At 41.2% G+C, this 22,982-nt stretch overlaps 1 protein-coding gene, 1 long non-coding RNA gene and 1 other non-coding gene across 5 annotated transcripts in view; 1 reads left to right on the top strand and 2 right to left on the bottom strand.

Moving 5' to 3' along the window:
• Positions 1-20,707, top strand: part of LOC119263026 — a gene marked incomplete at its 5' end in the record, with an annotated part of 159,720 nt that extends 139,013 nt beyond the window's left edge. Inside the window, 4 exons of the mRNA XM_037536664.1 lie at positions 18,503-18,610; positions 20,152-20,327; positions 20,409-20,512; positions 20,634-20,707. Of these exons, the coding sequence (XP_037392561.1) occupies positions 18,503-18,610; positions 20,152-20,327; positions 20,409-20,442 (318 nt within the window). The remainder of the gene's footprint in view (positions 1-18,502; positions 18,611-20,151; positions 20,328-20,408; positions 20,513-20,633) is intronic.
• LOC119263028 lies at positions 342-495 on the bottom strand. The gene has a single exon (XR_005130051.1). It is a non-coding gene; the product is annotated as a 5.8S ribosomal RNA (ribosomal RNA).
• On the bottom strand, positions 6,215-12,492 carry LOC108410969. 3 transcript variants are annotated; one of them, XR_005130047.1, is made up of 9 exons: positions 12,447-12,492; positions 10,957-10,987; positions 10,696-10,711; positions 10,259-10,286; positions 9,192-9,222; positions 8,735-8,794; positions 7,404-7,462; positions 6,858-6,893; positions 6,215-6,662 (listed from the first exon to the last, which is right to left on the bottom strand). It is a non-coding gene; the product is annotated as an uncharacterized LOC108410969 (long non-coding RNA). The 3 variants fall into 3 exon arrangements; XR_005130045.1 differs by having other exon boundaries at positions 6,215-6,893; XR_005130046.1 differs by having other exon boundaries at positions 6,215-6,893; positions 7,420-7,462.
• Positions 20,708-22,982: the final 2,275 nt, after the last annotated feature.

Raw genomic sequence — 22,982 nt, 5'->3', positions numbered from 1 at the left:
CGCTCCCCGTCCGCACCTGCGGCGATGGATTACGTTCCCAGCCCGCCCCGCGTCACCGCTCTCGCCAGCGCCCGCCCTGTCACGTAGCGCGGTCCGAGCGGGAGACGCAGGGAAGAGAAGAAGCATAAAGCAAAGCCGCCGATTAACGGAGGAGAGAAACGGCAAACGGGCAGGGGAGCCGCGCAAGGCGGGCCCCAAATTTTAAACCTGTGCGCCCGAACCAGAGACGGAGTCTGCGTTTAGGAGGACGAAGGCGCACGGGGTGGCGCCTGCGAACCTCCAGCTGCGGTCCCCCGAACCCCTCGGAAAAGGGGGACGGTAAGTCCGATCGATTGCGATAGCGACCCTCAGACAGGCGTAGCCCCGGGAGTGACCCGGGGCCGCAATGTGCGTTCGAAGTGTCGATGATCAATGTGTCCTGCAATTCACATTAGTTCTCGCAGCTGGCTGCGTTCTTCATCGACGCACGAGCCGAGTGATCCACCGCTAAGAGTTGTACTCTTGGTTTGTTGTGTTTAAGGCCCAGAATCAAACAGACACAAACGGTTTTGTTAAAAAAAAAGCAGAACGGGTGCCCTCCGGTCCGTAACCCTCCTACGCGTAGGAGAGCCCGGCCCTTCGGGTCATTGAACCTCGCCCCCGCGCCCGCCCTGTCGCGTAGCGCGGCGAGCAGTAGGTACCCGTCCCTGTGCCACGGCGCCTAGGCGGCGCACGCAGCGGTGAGTAGGAGACCGAGCACCACGAGGAGGAGAAGGGCGAAGCTTTACCGGTCCGCAGACTTTCAAGCCCACCCTCGCGTCCTTCCTCCTGGCTTTTAAAGGAGTGAGGAGGCGCGCCCCACGGCGCTACCCGACCTACGTTAATGATCCTTCCGCAGGTTCACCTACGGAAACCTTGTTACGACTTTTACTTCCTCTAGATAGTCAAGTTTGATCGACTTCTCGGCGCTACGCCAAGGCCCCACGAAGGTGCCCCGGCGAGGCCGATCCGAGGACCTCACTAAACCATCCGATCGGTAGTAGCGACGGGCGGTGTGTACAAAGGGCAGGGACTTAATCAATGCGAGCTTATGACCCGCGCTTACTGGGAATTCCTCGTTCATGGGAAATAATTGCAATCCCCAATCCCAATCACGAATGGGGTTCAGCGGATTACCCGCGCCTGTCGAAAAAAGAGGTCAAATGAAAAATCACCCTGCCAGAGACTAAGTCCCAAAAATTCGCCTAGATGCCTGTTTCAGAGACAAATGCGGAGAGACGATTCAAAAATTTTTTCTAAGTCCCTCTCGGAGACCAAGTTTTTATGGTCTCCCATGGAGCGCCGCTCTCAAGAGACCCAGGTTTTCATCGTCTCCCAGGGAGAACAGCTCTCGGACGCCAAGGTTTTTACGGCCCTGGCGGCCTCACGCTTCGCTGGCTTGAGCCAGTCGTCCCAGGTCGCTGTTTTGGAGTGAAAAAGAGGTCAAATGAAAAATCACCCTGCCAGAGACTAAGTCCCAAAAATTCGCCTAGATGCCTGTTTCAGAGACAAATGCGGAGAGACGATTCAAAAATTTTTTCTAAGTCCCTCTCGGAGACCAAGTTTTTATGGTCTCCCATGGAGCGCCGCTCTCAAGAGACCCAGGTTTTCATCGTCTCCCAGGGAGAACAGCTCTCGGACGCCAAGGTTTTTACGGCCCTGGCGGCCTCACGCTTCGCTGGCTTGAGCCAGTCGTCCCAGGTCGCTGTTTTGGAGTGAAAAAGAGGTCAAATGAAAAATCACCCTGCCAGAGACTAAGTCCCAAAAATTCGCCTAGATGCCTGTTTCAGAGACAAATGCGGAGAGACGATTCAAAAATTTTTTCTAAGTCCCTCTCGGAGACCAAGTTTTTATGGTCTCCCATGGAGCGCCGCTCTCAAGAGACCCAGGTTTTCATCGTCTCCCAGGGAGAACAGCTCTCGGACGCCAAGGTTTTTACGGCCCTGGCGGCCTCACGCTTCGCTGGCTTGAGCCAGTCGTCCCAGGTCGCTGTTTTGGAGTGAAAAAGAGGTCAAATGAAAAATCACCCTGCCAGAGACTAAGTCCCAAAAATTCGCCTAGATGCCTGTTTCAGAGACAAATGCGGAGAGACGATTCAAAAATTTTTTCTAAGTCCCTCTCGGAGACCAAGTTTTTATGGTCTCCCATGGAGCGCCGCTCTCAAGAGACCCAGGTTTTCATCGTCTCCCAGGGAGAACAGCTCTCGGACGCCAAGGTTTTTACGGCCCTGGCGGCCTCACGCTTCGCTGGCTTGAGCCAGTCGTCCCAGGTCGCTGTTTTGGAGTGAAAAAGAGGTCTCGTGAGTGCGGTGCAGTCCAAAACAGGTGATTTAATGACCTGTTTGAGCATACTACTGTCAGCATCAGACAACGGCTCATGTTTCTGTTTTACTCTCAGTCTGTTCGGCAGCTCAGCAAAGGCAAGATCATCTTTCTGATGCATGATGTCTGTCAGTTCATACACACACAGCGTCTTGGCTTTTCCTAGTGGTGGTAATTGATGGAAGTCACCAACAGTCTCCGGTTTACATATGCAAATAATGGCTTCGACACCATGGAAATCTCATCTATGATCATGATCTGTACATTACATGTACTGACTGGCACAGCCGGTAAATGCAGTCATAAGCACTGTGGCTTTGGAATGCTGCGTAATCAGGGATGTCATCCTGTTCAGTTACATCAGTGGGGTCTGTTGGTTCCTGCTCCATCATGCATTCTAAACGAATCAGTTCATTTGCTGGTGCCAAGTCAGTCCAGGCATCTTCAATAGGACCATTTTGTTCAAAATTTTCAATGGCCTGTTCAATAGCTTCACTGTGCTTTTCATACTTTTATCTGTTTTCATTTACAATAGTGTAAACACGCTGAAGTGTCTCTGTTCCTGGCAGTTTTACAGAAGCAAAGGCATAGAAAGATCCATAGGTGTTGAACTGAGCAGTTTTAAGCTGTGCGCTGCTTCGGTGTGGCAGGTACAGTTTCAGCAGAGTTTCGTAGAATTTTTCTGGGTGTTTTTGTTGTGAGAAACGAGCAAAACGAATGATGGCAGGTTTCCCTCGGGTGCGCTTTTTTTTTTTTATGTGTCCCATGTTATTTTGCAAAACAGAAACATTTTTACCCTTTCTTTGTCCTGCATACACAATTCGATATTCACTAGCAAATTCAGGCATGCACATGTTCTCAAACTCTGGTGTGTTTGGCCTGGCCATGTACTTCTCTGCTAATCCAGTCATCCACACATTCTCATCATCAGGGTCTTTGTCCTGTAAGCACTTCATAGGCAGACTCATCCGTACAGCACTGTCGTCTGTGGGTATAAAAATCACAGCACGAGATGATGACTTCAGTTTCAGACTGCAGGTACGAACAACGGCCTCTTGAGCACTGACCTCTCTGTTTTTGGAATAGGCCTGCATGACCTGTTCCGTGGTTTCAATCTCAGATGAGCTGGGACATGTGTCTTTCATCATTCGTTTCAGATAGTCACTCATTTCATGCTCAGCTTTTGAAATATAGGACAGGATGTACATTATGCAGCTGTATGGGTTCAGGATGAACTGTATGTCCATGTTGGCATCCCAGGCTCTTAGAAGCAGTGGATTGTAGCCATTTACCCAGCAGTCTTTTGGTTCACGTTCCATTATAATCAGACTGGATGTAGAGAGAGACTTTACACTTTGCTTATAATCCTGGTATGCCATACCGACTGTTTCAAGCAGCTGTGTAATGCTGTCAAAGTGCTAAGTTGCATCGTACAACAGATCCCAGACAGGCTGAAGCTTTGGTTTTGTGTGCGTCACAGTTTCATTTTTTTCTCCACCGTCATCATTTGAGTCAGTGTCAGGGGGTGGTCTGGGCCGTGTGATGATTGTTTTTGCCATAGGTGGTTTAGGAAATCCAAACCTGCAGTGTTTGTTCTTTTTGCATGATTTTAAGTGGTTTCTGCTGTGTGTTTGTGATTTGACAGATACATCTCGTGCAAACTGCCAGACCCAAACACAGACACCGAACTACACAGAATCGTGTCAGAAGTACAAACACCTTGATCCATATCATTTTCAAATTCTGGAGCATCTTTTACCCAGAATAAACAGTGAATGTGTGGAGAGCCTCGTTGTTGAAATTCTACACGATAGAAGTAGTTGATCACTTCAACGATGGGTTGTGCAGGAGACTGAATGAGGTTCATGAGAGCTTCTACATGTTTCTCAAACATGCGCATGGCTGTGACTGGATTACTGCGCAGAATCTCACATTTCTCTGACCAGTCTAAGGCTGAGAAGTCCACAGTTTCACCTTGCTGTGCTAATGACTGTGCTTACCTCGGGCCATCTCATCTCTGCAGCACTGAATGTACAGAAGAAGGTGGGAGTTCCCAACTGTCTGAGCATGGCAAACAGATCTCTTAGGGTTTTTTCCCCAGTAAGCAGGTGTTCCTCTCAGGGGCTGCATGAATCTGGTTCCCTCATTGTTTCTCACCAGTTTATCTAATTCTTGTTAATCCTGTAACAGTGCGCTGTTGATTCTGCATCCATCACGGGTCATGGATTTGGCTTTTCTCAGCTGAATGGACATGCTTGAAGTAGCTAAATGCATTTCAGTCACAAACTGTGCAAAGAAAATGTAGTTTGTGTCCCTTGCAAAGCGATTATCAGCAGAAAACAGCCTGGCATTGAAGTATCTGCTGGGTGGGAGAGCTGTGTGTCTGTGAGGTTCATCAAATGTGTTTTCACCTGTAGGAAACTGGACAGGAAAGGCCATTGCTTCCAGTTTAGGAACTTTGAATATGCTTACTGGATTATTCCTCTCAGCAGGGGCGATGCAAAAAAACTCCCATCATTATATGACAACAAATGCTGACCGAGGTCTGGTGGTTGAAGACGTGTCTAAGGAGAGTCCTGCCTGCTGTTCTGTGCTTTCACCTTCATCATGTTGTTGACTCTCAGGGTTCTGTTGTGGTGTGTCCTCCCTGCCAGTGTTGCTTTTAGCGTCCACTGGAGCATCATCGTCGTCGTCATGTACAGGGTCATCAAATAATTCATCTGGCTCCATGTTGTTTATCACAATATCTCTGTACTCAGAATGCACTTCTTTTAGTTTTAGTAGAGCAGAAAGAACTTTCTGCACGGATATTGTCTGGAACTGATAATGGCCTGTGTAGCACAGTCGTCTTTACAGTTTCACTGAGCAGTTGTACTTCGCTCCTCGGTCTGGGTAAAACATTAACAGTGGAAGGCATCTTTCCCTTTAATAAACTATCATGGAATTCACTCTTTCTGACTTTTGATTTGCAAGTCTGTAATTTACATTTTCAGTATAATTCACTCTCACTGTTTCATCTTTTAGATCGCTCGCATCTCTGTTCTTCCGCTTTATCCCTGTCTTTTTCTCCTCTGTTTGGATGGATTGCTTTTTTCTTAGCATGTTTTTGGTGTAAATGGGTTGTTCCACAGACTGGCAGAGATCACATCATAGACTGGAACCTGGGTCTACAATTGTTTGAATCTCACAAGACAGTTTGCCTTGCGTGTCTGCAGGAGTGGCCGTATCTCTGTTCACAAAGGACACGGGAAGGAGATCGTATTGCCGACTTTCATTCAGTTCGAGGCACGCCTGATACAGAATTAGCAGCCTTTCTAAGTTTGCGAAAGTGAGTATCACCGCTGTACACATGTGCTCTGCAGCCGTTAAACCGGCGGGAGTTCTGCAGTGAGGGTCAAAAAACCCGAACCTGCCCGCCCGATCTCTGAACACCATGTGGCTCCGGACAGACAGCGGAGTGCTCTGTCCAGGGTCTAGAGGAGGAAAGGGCTGGAGGTGAAGCTTCTACTGTAACAGCGCAGACAAACACGACTGGACTTTATAGAGAAATAACAGATTCACACAGACGGTACAACGAATGAGCGAAACCGGCAAACCTGAGGGCCAAACAGTATACACTGCGCAGTTACTGGATCAGAGCTACTAATGCAGCACAAGCTTATACAGACTGCAGTAAAGCCAGACAATGTTCCCAGCAGTTACACTAAACAGCAGACTGTGCTATTAAGATTGGACTGATACGTTTCCTGTCCTTACCACTTCTAAAGTCAGTACCCAGAAGATGATCAGCTTACTAAAGGAGAACTTGTGTTGTGATTATATCTCCTTAGGTGACACACTTCCTACAGTCAGCAGCTGAAAGAAGTACTAACAGCTTCTAATAAACTTTCATTTTTAATTTAAACTTAATATGCTTAGAAATGTTCAGAAGCAGAAACAATGTACACACTGTATTATTCAATTAAACAGAAGCGTTAAACATTCATATGATTCAAAAATTAAATGACTGAATCCCAAGTATTACGATTCTTCACCTTCTCAAGAGCTTTAAGCTGGCTTAAACTATGAATAAACTATAAAATGACAAAATGAATTAAATAAATGCACAAGCCTAAAATCCTTCAACAGTAAATGTTCATGTATAAATATACACACTTGAAGCTGCTGTTTGTTTTGCTCTTGCAATGTACGGCTATGAGATATGACCAGTAACTACAGCTTCAGTGAATGATGTGAATGTGTGTCTTCAGCTGCAAATGGTCTGGGGCCCCTGTAGTGATGGCCTTCAACTGGAAAAACTGCTTCTTTAAATAATCGTCTGACCTGAAACAAATCACAGGAAAACAGTATACAGGGTACAACAGATCTGGTTAGAATCCCACAGGATTTGGTGTTTATGCAAGTATAGGTTCTTCAATTTGGACAATGGCAAGGGTTCATCATTTTGGACAAGAAGGGCGTTTTTAGAAAGCTTGCAGGTGCAAGCAGACAGAGGAGATAAAGAACAGAACAGGATACCAAAGGAGAGAGGGAGCCATTCGGTTCCTTCAGCACCTGTGAAAACAAAAAAGACAAGTTACATTCATGTAGGGCTCTTCTAACAAAGTAACATCTTTCATTATTATTGCCCATGTTTAATTAAAATGGCTCATGAAATGTACAGAAACAGACAAAAGTCTAATATAAAGGCTACTGGAACATGCAGGGGGCAGATTCAGAGGGAACCGATTTGGGGAATGAAAACATTTGTGAAGCAACGCGATATTCACTTCTTTTTTTTTTTTTTCTTTTTTTTAACCATGGCCCCTTTAGAAAACCACTGGTTTGGGGGACATTATATTTACATAAATCAACTTTGTTATTGGGGCTGATCAATGTTTCACATCTTCACAACGTTCAGCTACCTTTGATAAATCAGTTGTGGAGGTCAACTAAAACAATAATTTGAGTTTGAACAATTTAAGTCTAAACAAATGAAGGCTGTAGGTGCCATATCAATATCCAAGCCATGTTAGAACTGTACTGTATATCAAAGACTAAAGGACTACAGGACCATCCCAGTACCTGGTTACCAACTCACAAAGGAAGCTGACCAACTGTACAGGATGTAGCCTGCAGGCAGCCTGTAACAGCAAAACAAAAGAATTGCACACAATCTACAACAAACACAAATAAATACATAATCACAGAAAAATAATGCCCTGAAAAACATGTACAAAGAAAATACTTTGACAAATCCAGATGGTAAGAAAAACTCTGATGCTAATGTTTTAGCACTTCTTCTTTCGGCTGCTCCCTTTATGGGTCGCCACAGCGGATCATCTGCCTCCATCTTGCCCTATCCACTGCCTCCTCTACTTTTACACCAACCATCTCCATGTCCACCTTCACTACATCTAGAAACCTTCTCTGAGGTCTACCTCTTCTCCTTCTGCCCGGCAGCTCCATCTCCAACATTCTTTGACCAATATATCCACCATTCCTCCTCAACACATGTCCAAACCATCTCAACCTGGCCTCTCTGGCTTTATCTCCAAACTGCTCCACCTTCACTGTCCCTCTGATCTGCTCATTTCTAATCTTGTCCATCCTTGTCACTCCCAACGAAAATCACAGCATCTTCATCTCCGCCACCTCCAGCTCAGCCTCCTGTCTTTTAGACAGAGCCACAGTCTCCAAACCATACATAATAGCAGGACGCACTGCTGTCTTGTAAACCTTCCCTTTCACTCTTGCTGCTATTCTTCTGTCACACATCAGCCCTGACACCCGTCTCCACCCACCCCATCCTGCCTGCACCCTCTTCTTCACCTCTTTTCTGCACTGTCCATTGCTCTGGATGGTTGACCCAAGATATTTGAAGTCATCTTCACCTTTCCACCTGCCTCCTTCTCATTCACACACACATGTATTCTGTCTTGTCTCTACTGACCTTCATTCCTCTCCTCTCCAGATTCTCTTCCACCTGCTCTCTACTCTCACCACAGATTACCATGTCATCTGCAAAGCTGATAACTACTACTGCACTACTATAAAGAGGAATTCCAGTTATTTGTCAAAATGCCTTTATAAGTAAATTAGGACATCATTCAGAGTGGTTTGATCATGCAGAAATTAAAAAAGAACTGCTCTTTAAGTCTGTTTTTACTGAATGTAGCCTGTGCAAAAGTTCCAGCACATTTAATATTGTATCTTTCATTTTTTCCCCTGATATGTTAAACTAGAATCTATTAACTCTTTCCAAGAAAACATTTAGATCAGGGGTGCCCAAACATTTGCAAACAACTGTACAAGCAATCTAAAGTCTTATGAATAAGTGAAGCAAGTAGGTGCCATATCAGTGCTGCACTGTGTATAATAAACTAATAAGGCAATCTTAGGAACTGGAAACTCACCAAGTAAGCTGGCCAGCTTAAATCAATGCCCTGTGCCCTCTCAGGCAACTATGAAGATGCCTGTAATAGCCAGAAAAACAACAACAACAACAAAAAAGTCAGTCTATAACAATGCTCACAAAAGACATTCAAGTGTATGTTTTAGTACTGCACTATTAGACAAAGGAGAATTCCTCCGATTTTTCAAATTTTCTATATAGTTATGTCACTAAGACATTAACAGTCCTTCAGAACGGTTTGATGTCAAATGCCCCACACACACACACACACACCCTGTGACAGGTCAGATAAGTACTCTAAGATGTCATTACAGAATATACTTATCTAATAACCTATTCTGAAAATAAAAAAATAGTTTTGCAGTAAAACCTTGGACACGTATTAATATACTTACATAGCGTAGAAAAATTAGAAAAATCAGTGCAATTCCTCTTTAAGAAAAATGTTCCCAACTTACAGAGAGGAGCGAGGCTTGTGAAGAAGAATGCCTGTAAAAACAAAGTTTCATGATTCGGGAGAAGGAAAAAACATACAAAAATGGTCTAAAGTTAAAGAAAGCTGGCTTTCTAGCAAATCATTTACCGCCACTGGATTGATGGCATTAAAAGATATGTAACATTCCACATACATAACACAGTAGCATGCATGCACGCACACACACACACACACACACACACACACACACACACACACACTGCTCAAAAACAAAGGGAACACTTAAACAACACAATATAACTCCAAGTAAATCAAACTTCTATGAAATCAAACTGTCCACTTAGGAAGCAACACTGATTGACAATCAATTTCACATGCTGTTGTGCAAATGGAATAGACAACAAGTGGAAATTATTGGCAATTAGCAAGACACACTCAATAAAGGAGTGGTTCTGCAGGTGGGGACCACAGACCACTTCTCAGCACCTATGCTTTCTGGCTGATGTTTTGGTCACTTTTGAATGTTGGTGGTGCTTTCACACTCGTGGTAGCATGAGACGGACTCTACAACCCACACAAGTGGTTCAGGTAGTGCAGCTCATCCAGGATGGCACATCAATGCAAGCTGTGGCAAGAAGGCCACCTCATCAGGAGCATGCCCAGGTGTTGTAGGGAGGTCATACAGGCACGTGGAGGCCACACACAATACTGCGCCTCATTTTGACTTGTTTTAAGGACATTACATCAAAGTTGGATCAGCCTGTAGTGTTTTTTTTCCACTTTAATTTTGTGTGTGACTCCAAAGCCAGGCCTCCATTGGTTAATAGGTTTGATTTCCATTAATGATTTTTGTGTGATTTTGTTGTCAGCACATTCAACTTTGTACAGAACAAAGTATTCAATGTGAATATTTCATTCATTCAGATCTAGGATGTGTTATTTGAGTGTTCCCTGTCTTTTTTTTGAGCAGTGTACATACATACATATGAGAGGTTTTGGGAATGTGGAGTAACAGTAACTTTTAGAATGTATTACTAACTTTTATGCGACAGTTTACAATCATGACTGCCAGAAAAGGATAACACTTACACAGGGCAGCACTGTCTGTGAAGAAGGTCTGTAAAGACAAATACACAGAAATACATGAGACGACAATTAAGGATAAACAGTACATCTAATGAGCAGAGAACTATGTATGTTGCTGCACAGGAACAACTGATGACTGTTTATCACCAACATATGATGAAAACGGAAAACTTTGAGAGTTTTCAGCTTTGAATTGAGAGAATCAAGTTTAATCTCCATAATCAAATCATATGATACAAGCATTACTGTAAAAAGGAAGAACGTAGTTTTGATTCTACACAAATCAGTAACTTCGGTATGCATTGCCGTTGGTGATGTGTCTGGAAAGGTTTTTTGGTTTTTGAGCTGTTCACTGTTGAAATGCACAGTGTAGCTTGCTATGTGTGGTAGGCTTGCCTAGTACCTCAATGAATCATCTGATAGAAATTTTAAACACTTACTGTGAATGAAGATCTCCTATGAAAACAGAAGCCACAGAAACAGAACGAAGACAACCATAAAAGCTTATGTAACATTCTGTCCAAAACAAACTAAGCTTGCTTTCTAAAACACTGGAGCACTCCCTCTTGATAAAGCTTATTAAAACATCACACATGCATAACATGATGACTTGCTTTTGTCTATACATGTAGAGATGCTTGTGTTTTGTGATTAAAGAGGAACTTTGTTAGACTAATAAGCAAAAAATATTCACAACTTACACAGAATAGCAATGTCTGTTTTAAAGACGTCCTGTAAAGAAAAACACAAATCAAAAACGATTAAATATAAGTAAATACAGAAGAGCACGGTGTACAAATATACTTACATGTCACTGTGTGCAAGTTATTGTAAATGAAGAACAATTTGATTTGAGCACCACAAAAATCATTAATTTTGTATGCATTTGTGTTTTATGCAAGAACAGAGTGAGCTGTCTAAGACACATTTTCAGAAGAAAAACTAAATAGTATCATAGCTCTCCGACAAAGATAAGCAGACAACAAAAACAGTACATTTAATGACTTGTCTAAGACCATGTGTTTTTAATCCTGCTCATGGAGACAATAAATATTCCTTCAATACAGATTTCATTTTCATGGAGCCCTTCATGAGCTGGACCAGGCACATTGAGGTGTAAACAGAGTCAGAGTGGTTTGGTGCGAGATCCATTCTAGACCAACATACCGAGTCTGAACTGTTAACAGTCGTGGTGACAGGAACCAGAAGCAGAATATATGCAGGGTGTTGTGAGGCAAAACAGTCCCCAAAGAAAACGTATTATTTCAGATTTACCACTATTTTACCATCAACATTGTGTAAACTCAGAAGGCACAAGCAGGTTTACTGTCATTTACAAAATGTAAAATAGCTGTAAAATGACTGTATTTGCATTGTACTCATCCCAACTTCTGGTTCCTGTCACCACCACTGTGTCTGGGGGCTAAGGACACACTAACATGGTGATTTGACCAAGACAACATGTCTTACTTACACAGGTTAAGCAATGACAAAATCTGTTAAATACACAGAAACACAGGCAGAACAATACATGAAACACATATAGAACATTTAATCTCACATTTTGTGCTAATGTAATGAACAGTCCTAATGCTGGTGCATATAACTCCCCACAATTAACAGGGCTTTAGAGTCTGTTGGAACTCTCTCATTAACCCAGCTAAGGTTAGCTAGTATGCGAGGTAAAGCGAGGGCTGTTATATTCACCAGCAGCAGGACTGTTCACTACATTAGCCCTCGCCCTCACATTAACTTAGCTAAGGTTAGCTATTGTGTGAGGTAAAGTGAGGGCTAAAGTATGCTAATGTTAGATAACGTTATAATGTGTACAGGCTACAATGAATGTGGTTACAAAGTAAAACAAGACAAACTAAAGCTCTCAGTGTAGCTTTAAACTTTAACAAGTTGGTCGCTTCGTGCAGCTTCTGTAGAAAAACCGGCAGAAACTACAGTCGGTAGTTAGTCGGCGAGCTAACGCTAGCTAGCAGCCTCTCGGTTAGCCTGTTAGCTTAGCAGCTAGCTAACGAAGGTTAAGCAGTTTTATAACGAACTGCACCACTAGCAAAGCTACAAATGATATCAAAATAGACCGAATTATGTCCCAGACACCACCTGAAATGACTTATGTTCGTGTGTTCAGTAAAATGTAGTTTAAAGCCGTCATTTATCAGAGCAACAGGTCCTAACTTACCTCAGAACGCAGTGGCGCAATGACGCTCTTCCAGCTGCTTTCTTCTTTTTCCATATTACATCAGACGAGACACAGCACAGCTTTATACTGCCATCTGCTGGTGGACATTTAACAATGTTAAAATTCAAATTTAGTATTGCCCCTAAAACAGTTTACATATTAGAAAAATAATTACACATTAGAAAATAATGTTTTTGTCTAAAAATTTACCTTAGGTCTCATTCGTTGGTATTGATTTATATTATACCTTACTTATATTTTATTATTTATCATTTTCTGAGGATTTCTCCATATCGAAACCTTGTGTGCAGTACATGTGTTTAAGGTGTTCCTTCCAGATCAGAGTGCTTACCTACTCAGCATATATTATGCTCTTTATATATATATACATATATATATATACACGTGTATATATATACATAAAAAATTGTAAATTAATTGTAAAATTGTAAATTAAAATGTAAACTTAGCTTTCCACATCTCTGAACCTGCAGATGAGTGATCGCCCTTCTTTCACCCAGCGCAATGTTGGTTAGAGCCGCCTCTTGCCACAAAGCAGCTTCAATATGCGATCGTGCACATTGCAGAGTGACGTATTGGAGCGGTACAGGTCTGTTTTTGGTGTCTTGGAGACGCGTGGTGCTCAACTAAGGTATAGAAACAACTGAGAATCAGAATGATGGTGAAGAAGCCATTTAAGAAGCGTGAAGACCCAAACAGAAGACAAGAAGGATGTTCTAGACAAACACTATCCATATTGTTGCCAATAGGGATTAGAAACCATTTGATGTCACTTAATAATTATAGAGTTACATACAAAGATTATTCCGGGGGAAAAAGGCGAAATTACTGCCCCATATCACTCACAGATTTCATGGCCACCACACTGTCTTTATAGTTATAATTAAACAACTTTAAAACAGTGTACGGCCACCAGACTACATCGGTTTAACCTTTATCTACAGCTTTAAACCTTTATAGTTATATTTAAACAGCTTTAACACAGTCTACGGCCACCAGACTACATCGGTTTAACCTTTATCTACAGCTTTAAACCTTTATAGTTATATTTAAACAGTTTTATCACGGTCTACAGCCACCAGGTCATCAGGCAACATCATTTAATGAAGTTCATAGTTTAACATTTTAACTAAATTAATTGGCTTTTTCACGCCCTTTCTAGTTATATATGCTTTCTTCTTTGCCGTTTTTAGTTTTTATTAGCATTTGTGGATGCAGTGCCAAACAATTCTCAAAAACAGTGTTTTTCAAACATGCAGTGATTTCCACTAATAACTAACTAAGAATCATGTCTGTTCTTAATGCGGTGCTGCCTGAGGGCCTGAAAATCACAGCCAGCCAATACTGGTTTTTGGCCTTGTGTAATGATTTTTCTTCAAATTCTCTGAGTCTTTTATTGATATTTTGTACCGTAGACGATGAAAAGCAAAAGTTATTTGCTATTTTACGTTGAGAAACATTATTCTTCAATTGTTGCACTATTTGTCTGTGCAGTCTTTCACAGAGTGGTGAAGCCCTCCTCATCTTTACTTTTGAAAGACTCAGAGATCCAATCATGTTATTGACCTGTGAACCACCACATGTGTTTTTTCAGCATTACACAATTTTTTTGTTGGCCCATCCCAACTTTTTTGTAATGTGTAGCTGGGATCAAATTCAAAATGTGCATAATTATTTTCAAATACAATACATTTTCTCAGTTTTAATGTCTAATATGTTGTCTTTGAAGCATTTTCAATGAAATATAGGGTTTAAATAATTTGCAGATCATTGCATTTTGTTTTTATTTATAATTTTCACAGTGTCACAACTTTTTTGGAAACGGGGTTGTATATTTGTTTGTATTTTGGTGTTTGCAAGACATCATGTTGCTTTTATAAAGGTTTATCTTCTTATATACTTATATACATTTTGGACTACATGAACCATAAGGGATCCGAGCTTGGTCCTGTGTCCGCCCTCTGTTGACATCTGGGACCTCATTGGCTCGAATACTTTTCAGAAGTTTGCTTTTATCCGTATATGGAGGCCACCATGACATGTCCTCACTTACCACTCTGCTGCCACTGGGCTCGTGGTTCCCTCGTCCAAAAATTCAAGCAGTAGGTTCGTTCCTAGCATATAAGGATCCACCATGACACTCATAGTGTGTCATCAAAATAAACTCTGATTGAAATCATAATGAAGAAGAAAAATGAATAAAGATGACTGGGGTAAAAAGAGAGCGAATGCTTTTATAAAATTCTCATTAATTTTTATGCAGAAGGGGAATAGAAACAAATTTCCTGTTCCTGTTTGCACAACAAATACTTTCTGTTGAACTTCTGAAAATGTGCAAAATGCAGTGGCCTCTGAGAGCTTGTCTATTAAGTAGATGCCAAGTGTGGCTGGAGAAACTGGGTATTCAAAGAATGATTCTTGTTGGAGAAAACAGGCATATGCAATGTAAATCTCATTTCTGTGTGAAAAATATTTCTCACTCTGGCGACTTTGTTACTGATGTAAATAAAACTGTTGGCTTCATCTAATTTTAGAGAGAAACTCTGTGTTGTCAGTTCACGGTACTGGTTAGCTGCTTGGATAGACTGGGGAAGAGGTCCACAGACATGATATTTATATAATCCCGTTTTTTTTCCAGTTTCGATTCAGTTGTTTGGGCCTGTCTGACAGTCTTCTGACAACTTGACTGAGTGGGCAGCCAGGTTTTCTAATTAGCTTCTTCATCTGATGAAGGAAAGATTCAAATTTAAATGCACTGAAATTGTCAAGTGTGCCATGTGTTTTGACGTCTTGTGCCAAGTGAACAAGGTTGTGTATGTTGTAGGACATGGATTTTTCCCCATAGAGCTCTTGGTAGTGTTTCACAAATAAAAGCAAAATATCATTTCTATACTCAAGATAGTCTCTGAGTAGCTTCTTGCTGTATAAAATGAACACCCCTACAAAAAGGAAAAGAAAATTTTAGGGTTATATTTAGGGTGTTGTTTAAAAGAACAGGCCCAGTGTAAAACAAAATCTGCCGGAACTCAGTAGCTTTCCATCTGTCCAATTCTCTTATAGTCCTTGGTCATCGGGAGAATTCCATTGGAACACTTTTCCGTGTTTGATCAAGGCTGTTTGAAAGGCTGTCAACAGCACAGGCATGCAATCTGCAGTACAAGGGGCTCCGAAGCCACAACAAGAGCAGCCTGCGCATAACACCCAGGCATAAAAGGTGCATGTAAATAATAACCGGGATTTTGAGTAATATTTTCTTTAGCTACTGTTAAAAATGTGGCTGTGCTATTTATCCCGCTCACATTTACTTAAACTACATTTTGGCAGTTGGCCTAACGGCGTTACCATGGATACAGCAACACTGCTTAACCTCTCAACGGTAGCTGCGGCTAATGACAGTTAACATTAGCTGAGTAACATTTTATAATTAGCTACATTTAGGATTTCAGTCATAATTATTTACAGTGAATTTAAGCTATAAAACCAGTTGCCCAATATAAACGGGCTCTGATTGGATGTACATAAATGGATACTTCATTGTCCCCGCAGTGATATTTATACTGGGTGATATTTATACTGGGTGATACTGTGATACTCGACTCACCCAGTAACGTTAACCTAGTTAACTAACCTTAGCTGCTATGTAAATATGAAACAGATGGCTACAGAACTGTAAATAAAATACTTACCTCAAATTTGTCCACAAAGACAAAATATTGTAAAAACGTTCTGCTCCTTCTCCAGCATATGAGTTCCTCTGAACTCTGTAGTGAAAAAGAATACTTGGTGTTGCCGAAAAGCTTTTGACTTGCTCTAGAAAGAGTCTTATTGAGACTCTAGTATTGATTTAGAATGCGTAACGTTTTTATGAATACTGGTGTATTTTCATCATTGAGTCATATCCATCCATGAGAGAAGCCATTCTCCAGACATATCATCCAATGAAAGTTAAGGGGGTGTTCCTGGTGTGGAACAAAATATTTAATACAATACGGTTAATACAAAATAAACAAGCAAAATAAATGAAAGAGTTTCATATTGAATGTGCTTTAATACGGACTGTACCTTCTGCCAAAAAGTATTTCTACGACAAATGAATTATTGCTACAGGGGTTGGCAACGTGTACACACAAGTGTGGCTGAGTACACCTGTTTTCAGGCAGGCTGAGTGAGAAGGGTAATGCTGCAGACTGGAGCCCTAAAGGGGAGGGAACTAGGGTCTGTCAATCAATTTTTGCATCAACCAATTAATTAACTATTCTTGGCTGTGAACCACAGTTTGCATTGGCCACCCGCAGATTAGAACGAGCTGTCTGTCATTTTCTGCATTAGCCAATCTAGACGTTATTAGGTTAGTTTAACACCCACAGGTTTGGCACAGGTTCTTTTCCCCTTTGGAACCTGGGGTGGAAGTGATTTTAGTTCCGTGAAGTCAGTTCTGTGAAATCATGTCGGTAAGTAAGATGTATGTAGCTAATAAGTAACAGTTCAGTATTTCCGATTGAGATAGCCAGCTATATAGATAGCACTTCATCTCTGGCTAGCCTTATTTCTAGTATATTTATATATTTATACTGTTACTGTTTATTTAAGATGTTACCTGAACATTATGCTGCTACTCTGTACCTGCACTGTACATTTTATATACAGATCACTGTTTCCATCTCTTTTTTTACCAATAGTACTTCTGCATTTACTGTACTATACTGCAGTTCACCAGCACATTTCTGTCTCTATACCTGATACACTTGAATATCTGACTATGCACTAACTGTCTATATGTCCAGTGCACCTGTAACACTTGTCTACGCACATCTTGTCTACGTTCGACACCTGTACCTACTAGCCATGCACATTTTGTCTGTCTTTTACTGTCTTTTGTCTTTGCACTGTTTACTATGCATCTTTTATTACTGCACTGGAAAAGTAGCCCCATAGTGTTTCGTTATACTGTACTACCCTGTATTGTATAATGACAATAAAGTTGAATTGAATGGAATTGAATTGAATCGAATATGTTTGTTGTTTCAATGTTTAACTCTAGATATACACGGTGAGTGAGGCGATAGTGTTTATAACCAAACACAACATAATGACTGCATCTCCTCCCTACAGTCCAACGCTGCTGTTGGGTATATTAGGCCATATGTGAACAGTCAGTTTGATCCTGCAGAAAAGCCACTGTAGCATAAATTGCTGTAAAAGTTCATGCTGGCTATGATAGAAAGGTGTCAAGACACAAGCCTTGATGGGTTAGAGCTGTTATGACCGCACCAGGGGTACCTACACAACATTAGGCAGGCGGTCTCAGTGTTATGGGTGTTGTATTTTAATATATAGTCATATCAGAATATTATGATCATTGTTTCTACGCTCATTGTCCTTTTTATCAGCTCCACTTACTGTATAGCTGCACTTTGTAGTTCTACAGTTACAGACTGTAGTCCATCTGTTTCTCTGATACTTTGTTAGCCCCTTTTTCCCCTGTTCTTCAGTGGTCAGGACCCCCATGGACCCTCACAGAGCAGGTACTATTTGGGTGTTTGATCAATCTCAGCACTCGAGTAACACTGACAGTGTGTGTTGTTCTGGTCCGAGTGGATTAGACACAGCAATGCTGCTGGAGCACAAACTATGCAGCAGCAGATGAGCTATCGTCTCTGACTTTACATCGACAAGGTGGACCAACATGGTCAGTGTGTTGATAGTGTGTTAATAGTGTGGACAGAGTGTTTAAAAACTTTTACAAAACTTTTAAAAACACTGCTGTGATTTGATCCACTTGCACCAGCACAACACACACTAACACACCACCACCACGTCTTCCTGCAGTGCTGAGAATGATCCACCACCTGCTCTGTGGGGGTCCTGACCACTAAAGAATGGGGTGGAAAAGTATGCAGAGAAACAGATGGACTACAGTCTGTAATTGTGGAGCTGCAGAGTGCTCTTGTAAGGTACGTGGAGCTGATAAAATGGATAATGAGTGTTGAAACAAGAACATAATACTCTAATATGACCGTGTATATTATTTCTAGTTACGCAGAAGCATTAGAGATCAGGGTGAGTGGCCGGCAAATAAAAGTCTATGTTCCGTGCAGCTGCCCATCTTCAAGACCAGCAAAAGCATGCGGTTTCATACAGAGGTGAGTTCATGTTCTTTTTGACTACATACTCACTTAAATGCACTCATTACTGTTTATGTTTGTTGTTAAAACCATAGGAGTTTTTGGGCAAACAATTGTCAAAAGACAACATCCAAACTTTTAATTTATGTTTCACCAACATTTTTCTAGGTTTTATTTAGTATTGACTGTTTTTTTTTCCTATTTCCTATGTAGATAAAGTTATTTACTGCTGCAACTTGGGATGTAAGCATGAAACCCATTATCACTGCTATAAATGCGGTGTTTTTTAATCCATCTAAAGAGATGTGTTGGCATTGAAACATGAGGCCTAGTAAAAAGCAGAGATGGGCCTCATGCTCTAGTCACACTCACACTTGTATTTTGAGTGACTTGTGACTCGACTCAAACTTGCCTGAGTCACAAGTCACTAATCAGACTGTCAGTCAATCAAGTCAAATTTGATCACAAGTATTCAATTCACCTTTATTGTCATTGTCCTAATACACGTTTGTACTGTACAACTAAACGCTGTCAGGCTAAAACTTCCGTTGCAGTGATGGATAACGGACGTGGGACAAAAGTGCAAGGATAATAGACAAAGCACAAGACAAGGTGCACAGACAATAGAGAATAAATACAATACAATGAATATGAATATGTGCATGTACAAGTGCAAGCATGTTCATGAAGGCAGAGAAGTAATTTTACATGCAAACTAAGTTACTGTATTGAGCAAACTGTAATCAATATGTAATCTAACAATTGCGATTAGGTGCATATTAATGAGAGAATACAGTATGTTTAGGTGTAGTCTGTTGTGTCTGTAAAGCCAAAAATGGACCAGCCCCTACCTACTTGATGGCAATGGTGAAATCTCGAACTGTACCACGAGACCTTCGAGCTTCGACTACAGCTCGGCATGACCCGCCATCCTTCAAGGTGCATGGAAGACAAGCGTGGAGAATGTTCTCTGTACTGGCACCCAGGTGGTGGAATGAACTCCCACTGGCTGTCCGAACAGCAGAGTCTCTTGCTGTCTTCAAACGTAGACTGAAGACTCATCTCTTTACACAGCACTTAAATGAGCATTGAATTATAAGCTGCACTTATTTTATTGTCCTGCACTCTGTATTGTAGTTTATTGTATTGTATCTTATTGTTATTGTATTGCATTGAATGGCACAGAGTTCTGCGTTCAACTCTGGTTCTTTTTCTCTTGGTGTCTGCAGTGACATATTTGTTTCTAGCAGTATCTGAGCTCAGGACTGTCTTTTTCTCTAAGCTATTGATAACTAGCAAAGATACTTTCTGTAGATTGACAAAGCACTTCTTGTAAGTCGCTCTGGATAAGAGCGTCTGCTAAATACTGTAAATGTAAATGTAGGTAGACCAGGTCTGGTGTTTGTAAATAGCATCACATATGTCATGTTAACAAAGCATAGAGTGCAAGTAATAAGCATAGACGGGTGGTGTTCAGCTAGTTAATAAAGTACACAGCTGTAAGAAGTGATTTGTACAGCTCTGATAAAAAAACTAACTGTGCCTATGTCTCGTTTCAGGCCATCATGACTGGACGAAGACCCTCTAAGTGGCTGGAAAACTATAGAAATCCAAAAGGTGACCTGGTAATGTCCTACATAGAGGATGAAGGAGCCGTTGACCTTGTGTTTGGCTACCTAAACAGTCTACTTCAGAAAACAAAGTCAAATTTACCTGGGATGTTCTCATGCCAGAGGTATTTGTTTGTTTGTTCAATTAGAATGGCTGACGAAGCTGGTCTACTGAATGAAAACATTTTTGTTTGTGGTTCTAATAGCGTGTTTTCTGAAAGGCCATTATTGAAGCGTTGATCCAGACGGAAGGACTTTCCTCTCCAAAAGCAGAACAGAAATTCCTCGATGGTCCAGTATACACGCAGAGGTAAGTAAAAAATTTCTGTTACCGCTGTTAAATAACTACTATGAAATATGAACTAAATAAAGGTTAATGATCTGTTGCTTAGTTGAAGTTATATATTCCTTAACATTCCATATGGCTTTAGTGAAAGAGAAGAATTTGACATCTGGATTTCGGAGAGCATGTTGAAGGAGGGAAAGCACTACTAAGGAAATGGAAACTTTGGAAGTACAGAATCCTCACCACATGGTGCTGTGGTGTGTGTTTTGTTGTTTGGTTTGGTGTGTGTGTTTTATTATGAATTAACTATTTTTGTGACATTTGGAAAAAAAAATATATATAAAATGAACGCTATTGTGGAGTCTTTCTCTTTCATTTCTACAACATTTTATGGGCAGCAGCTGACGAGAAGCAAAAAAAGGGATACAGATACAAAATCTGAGAGAACGTTGTTTATCTAGAGCCCTACTGACAGATAACCAATTTGGTTACAACTTATCATGTATGATCAAAAGTATGGAATATTTAGGGAGTATGAGTAATATGTTGCAATGGCTGCGATGGACTGGCGCCGTGTCCAGTGGGTATTCCTGCCTTGCGCCCAATGATTCCATGTAGGCTCCGGACCCACCACAACCCTGGCCAGGAAGAAGCAGATAAAAAGATGGCTGGACAGATGGGTGTTGTAATGGGTATTACACAAGATGATGCTATCAGATATAAACTGGGAAATATGACCACAGTAACATGGTATATAGAGCTTTTTCCTAAGTTAGGGAGGTCTATACATTAACCGTCTACCAATCTATCAATTATCCTTCACAAAAGACTTCTTAATCATTCAAATATATATCCGGTGGTGGTCAAAGTACGCAAATCATGTACTTGAGTTGAAGTAGAGATACTCAAGGTAAAATATTACTCCAGTAAAGTGAAAGCACGCCCTTTAGACCTTGAGTAAAAATACAAAAGTGTTACTCTAATATCTCAATTAAGTACTAAAAGATGAATTATGGCCTGTTATCAATTTTATAACAACTGCTTTTAGGTGAAAGTCCTCCAGCGTCTCTCTTGGTAAACCAGTCTTTTAATAGAACGTCATTAATTAGCGACGCTGACGTCTAATAAAATGAGCATAAGCACAAAACACTGAAGGTAAACAGGTTCCATCAGGCAGAACCGAGTGGCTCTGAAATCACTTTCTACACACAAGCAAAGTTTCAGTTTAAGATTTATTTACAACTTAGTTCCAAGTTTAAGTTTAATAAAAACTGGCTTTAAACTCAGGATCAAAGATGAGCTCCTTTACTGTGTTGATCTGTAGGCCTCTGTTCATAAACATAAACCAGCCCAAACAAATTTACTATAAAATGAAATGTTTGTAGGAATTCAGAAAAAAGCCGCGTCAGTCACGACTGCATATGTGGACGCATTTCTATAGCGTGTTGGTGTCCCGCTATAGTCAGGAGCAATATGTTCTATAAGTTCACTAATGCTCTGATGTGTGATGGTCAGTCAGTGTGGGTGTTGACTAGGGCTGGGCGAAATGGAGCAAAAATGATATCTCCATATTTTTTAACTGAATGGTGATATATATCTCGATATTTTTTCTTCGCAAAATTTATAAACAAAAAGGTTCTTCTGAGTTCCAAATTTCACAAAGGCACTTTTATTAAGATTTAGCTGTAAGTGTAAAAGAGCAGTTGCTTAAAAATAAAACTACTGGCAAATATTAAATAATAATGCTCCTTAAATAAATTAAAGCTCTTTTCTTCTTTCTTTAAAATGCACACGGCTGTGCTATTAAAATGTACACAGAAAAGTTACAGAAGACAAAATGTCAAAGGCTAACTTATTCTTTCAAAATTCAGATTCCAGTGAATTAGACTTCAACAAAGTGCTTCCTTCTGTGTACTGAGACTGAGTGAAATCAACAAATTTCCATCCTTCAGTCAGTGAAAAATCTCAAATAACAATAACGGTATAATGAGAACACAACAACAGTCCAGGCCAACTACTGTACATCTTGCAAATTTTGTGCAAGGAAAACTAGTCTGTCAACAGTAGGAGGCTTCAAGGATGCCCTGAGGCAGGTTACAATGTTTCCACTGCAACTGAAAACCCTTTCCGAAGGGGAGCTGGTGGCTGGGACACAAAGGTATTTCTTTGCCAGGCAGCTCAGTGCTGGATAGGCAACTTCATGTTCCTTCCACCATTTGAGAGGATCAGCATCACTCTCCAAACAGACAGACAACAGGTAGCTAGAAAATTCATTTTCTATTGCCTCCCTTTGTGTGAAAGTGGTGCTCGTGGTGGTGCTCTGCTGGAAGAAGCTTGCAAGTGATCTCTTCTTTTTAGCTGTGTGTGCCACTGCTGCTTCTCTTCGGTCTACAGACTCAGGCACAGCTGGGCCAGGCAGCTCAGACAAACATCTGCTCTGATAGCTGAGCAGAGACTCTGCCTCCAAAACAACTTTGTTTTAGTGAATCTGTTT

The sequence above is a fragment of the Pygocentrus nattereri genome, unplaced genomic scaffold (genome assembly GCF_015220715.1).
Source record: "Pygocentrus nattereri isolate fPygNat1 unplaced genomic scaffold, fPygNat1.pri scaffold_74_arrow_ctg1, whole genome shotgun sequence".
Lineage (NCBI taxonomy): Eukaryota > Metazoa > Chordata > Actinopteri > Characiformes > Serrasalmidae > Pygocentrus > Pygocentrus nattereri.
This window is presented reverse-complemented; position numbering and strand designations above follow the sequence as displayed.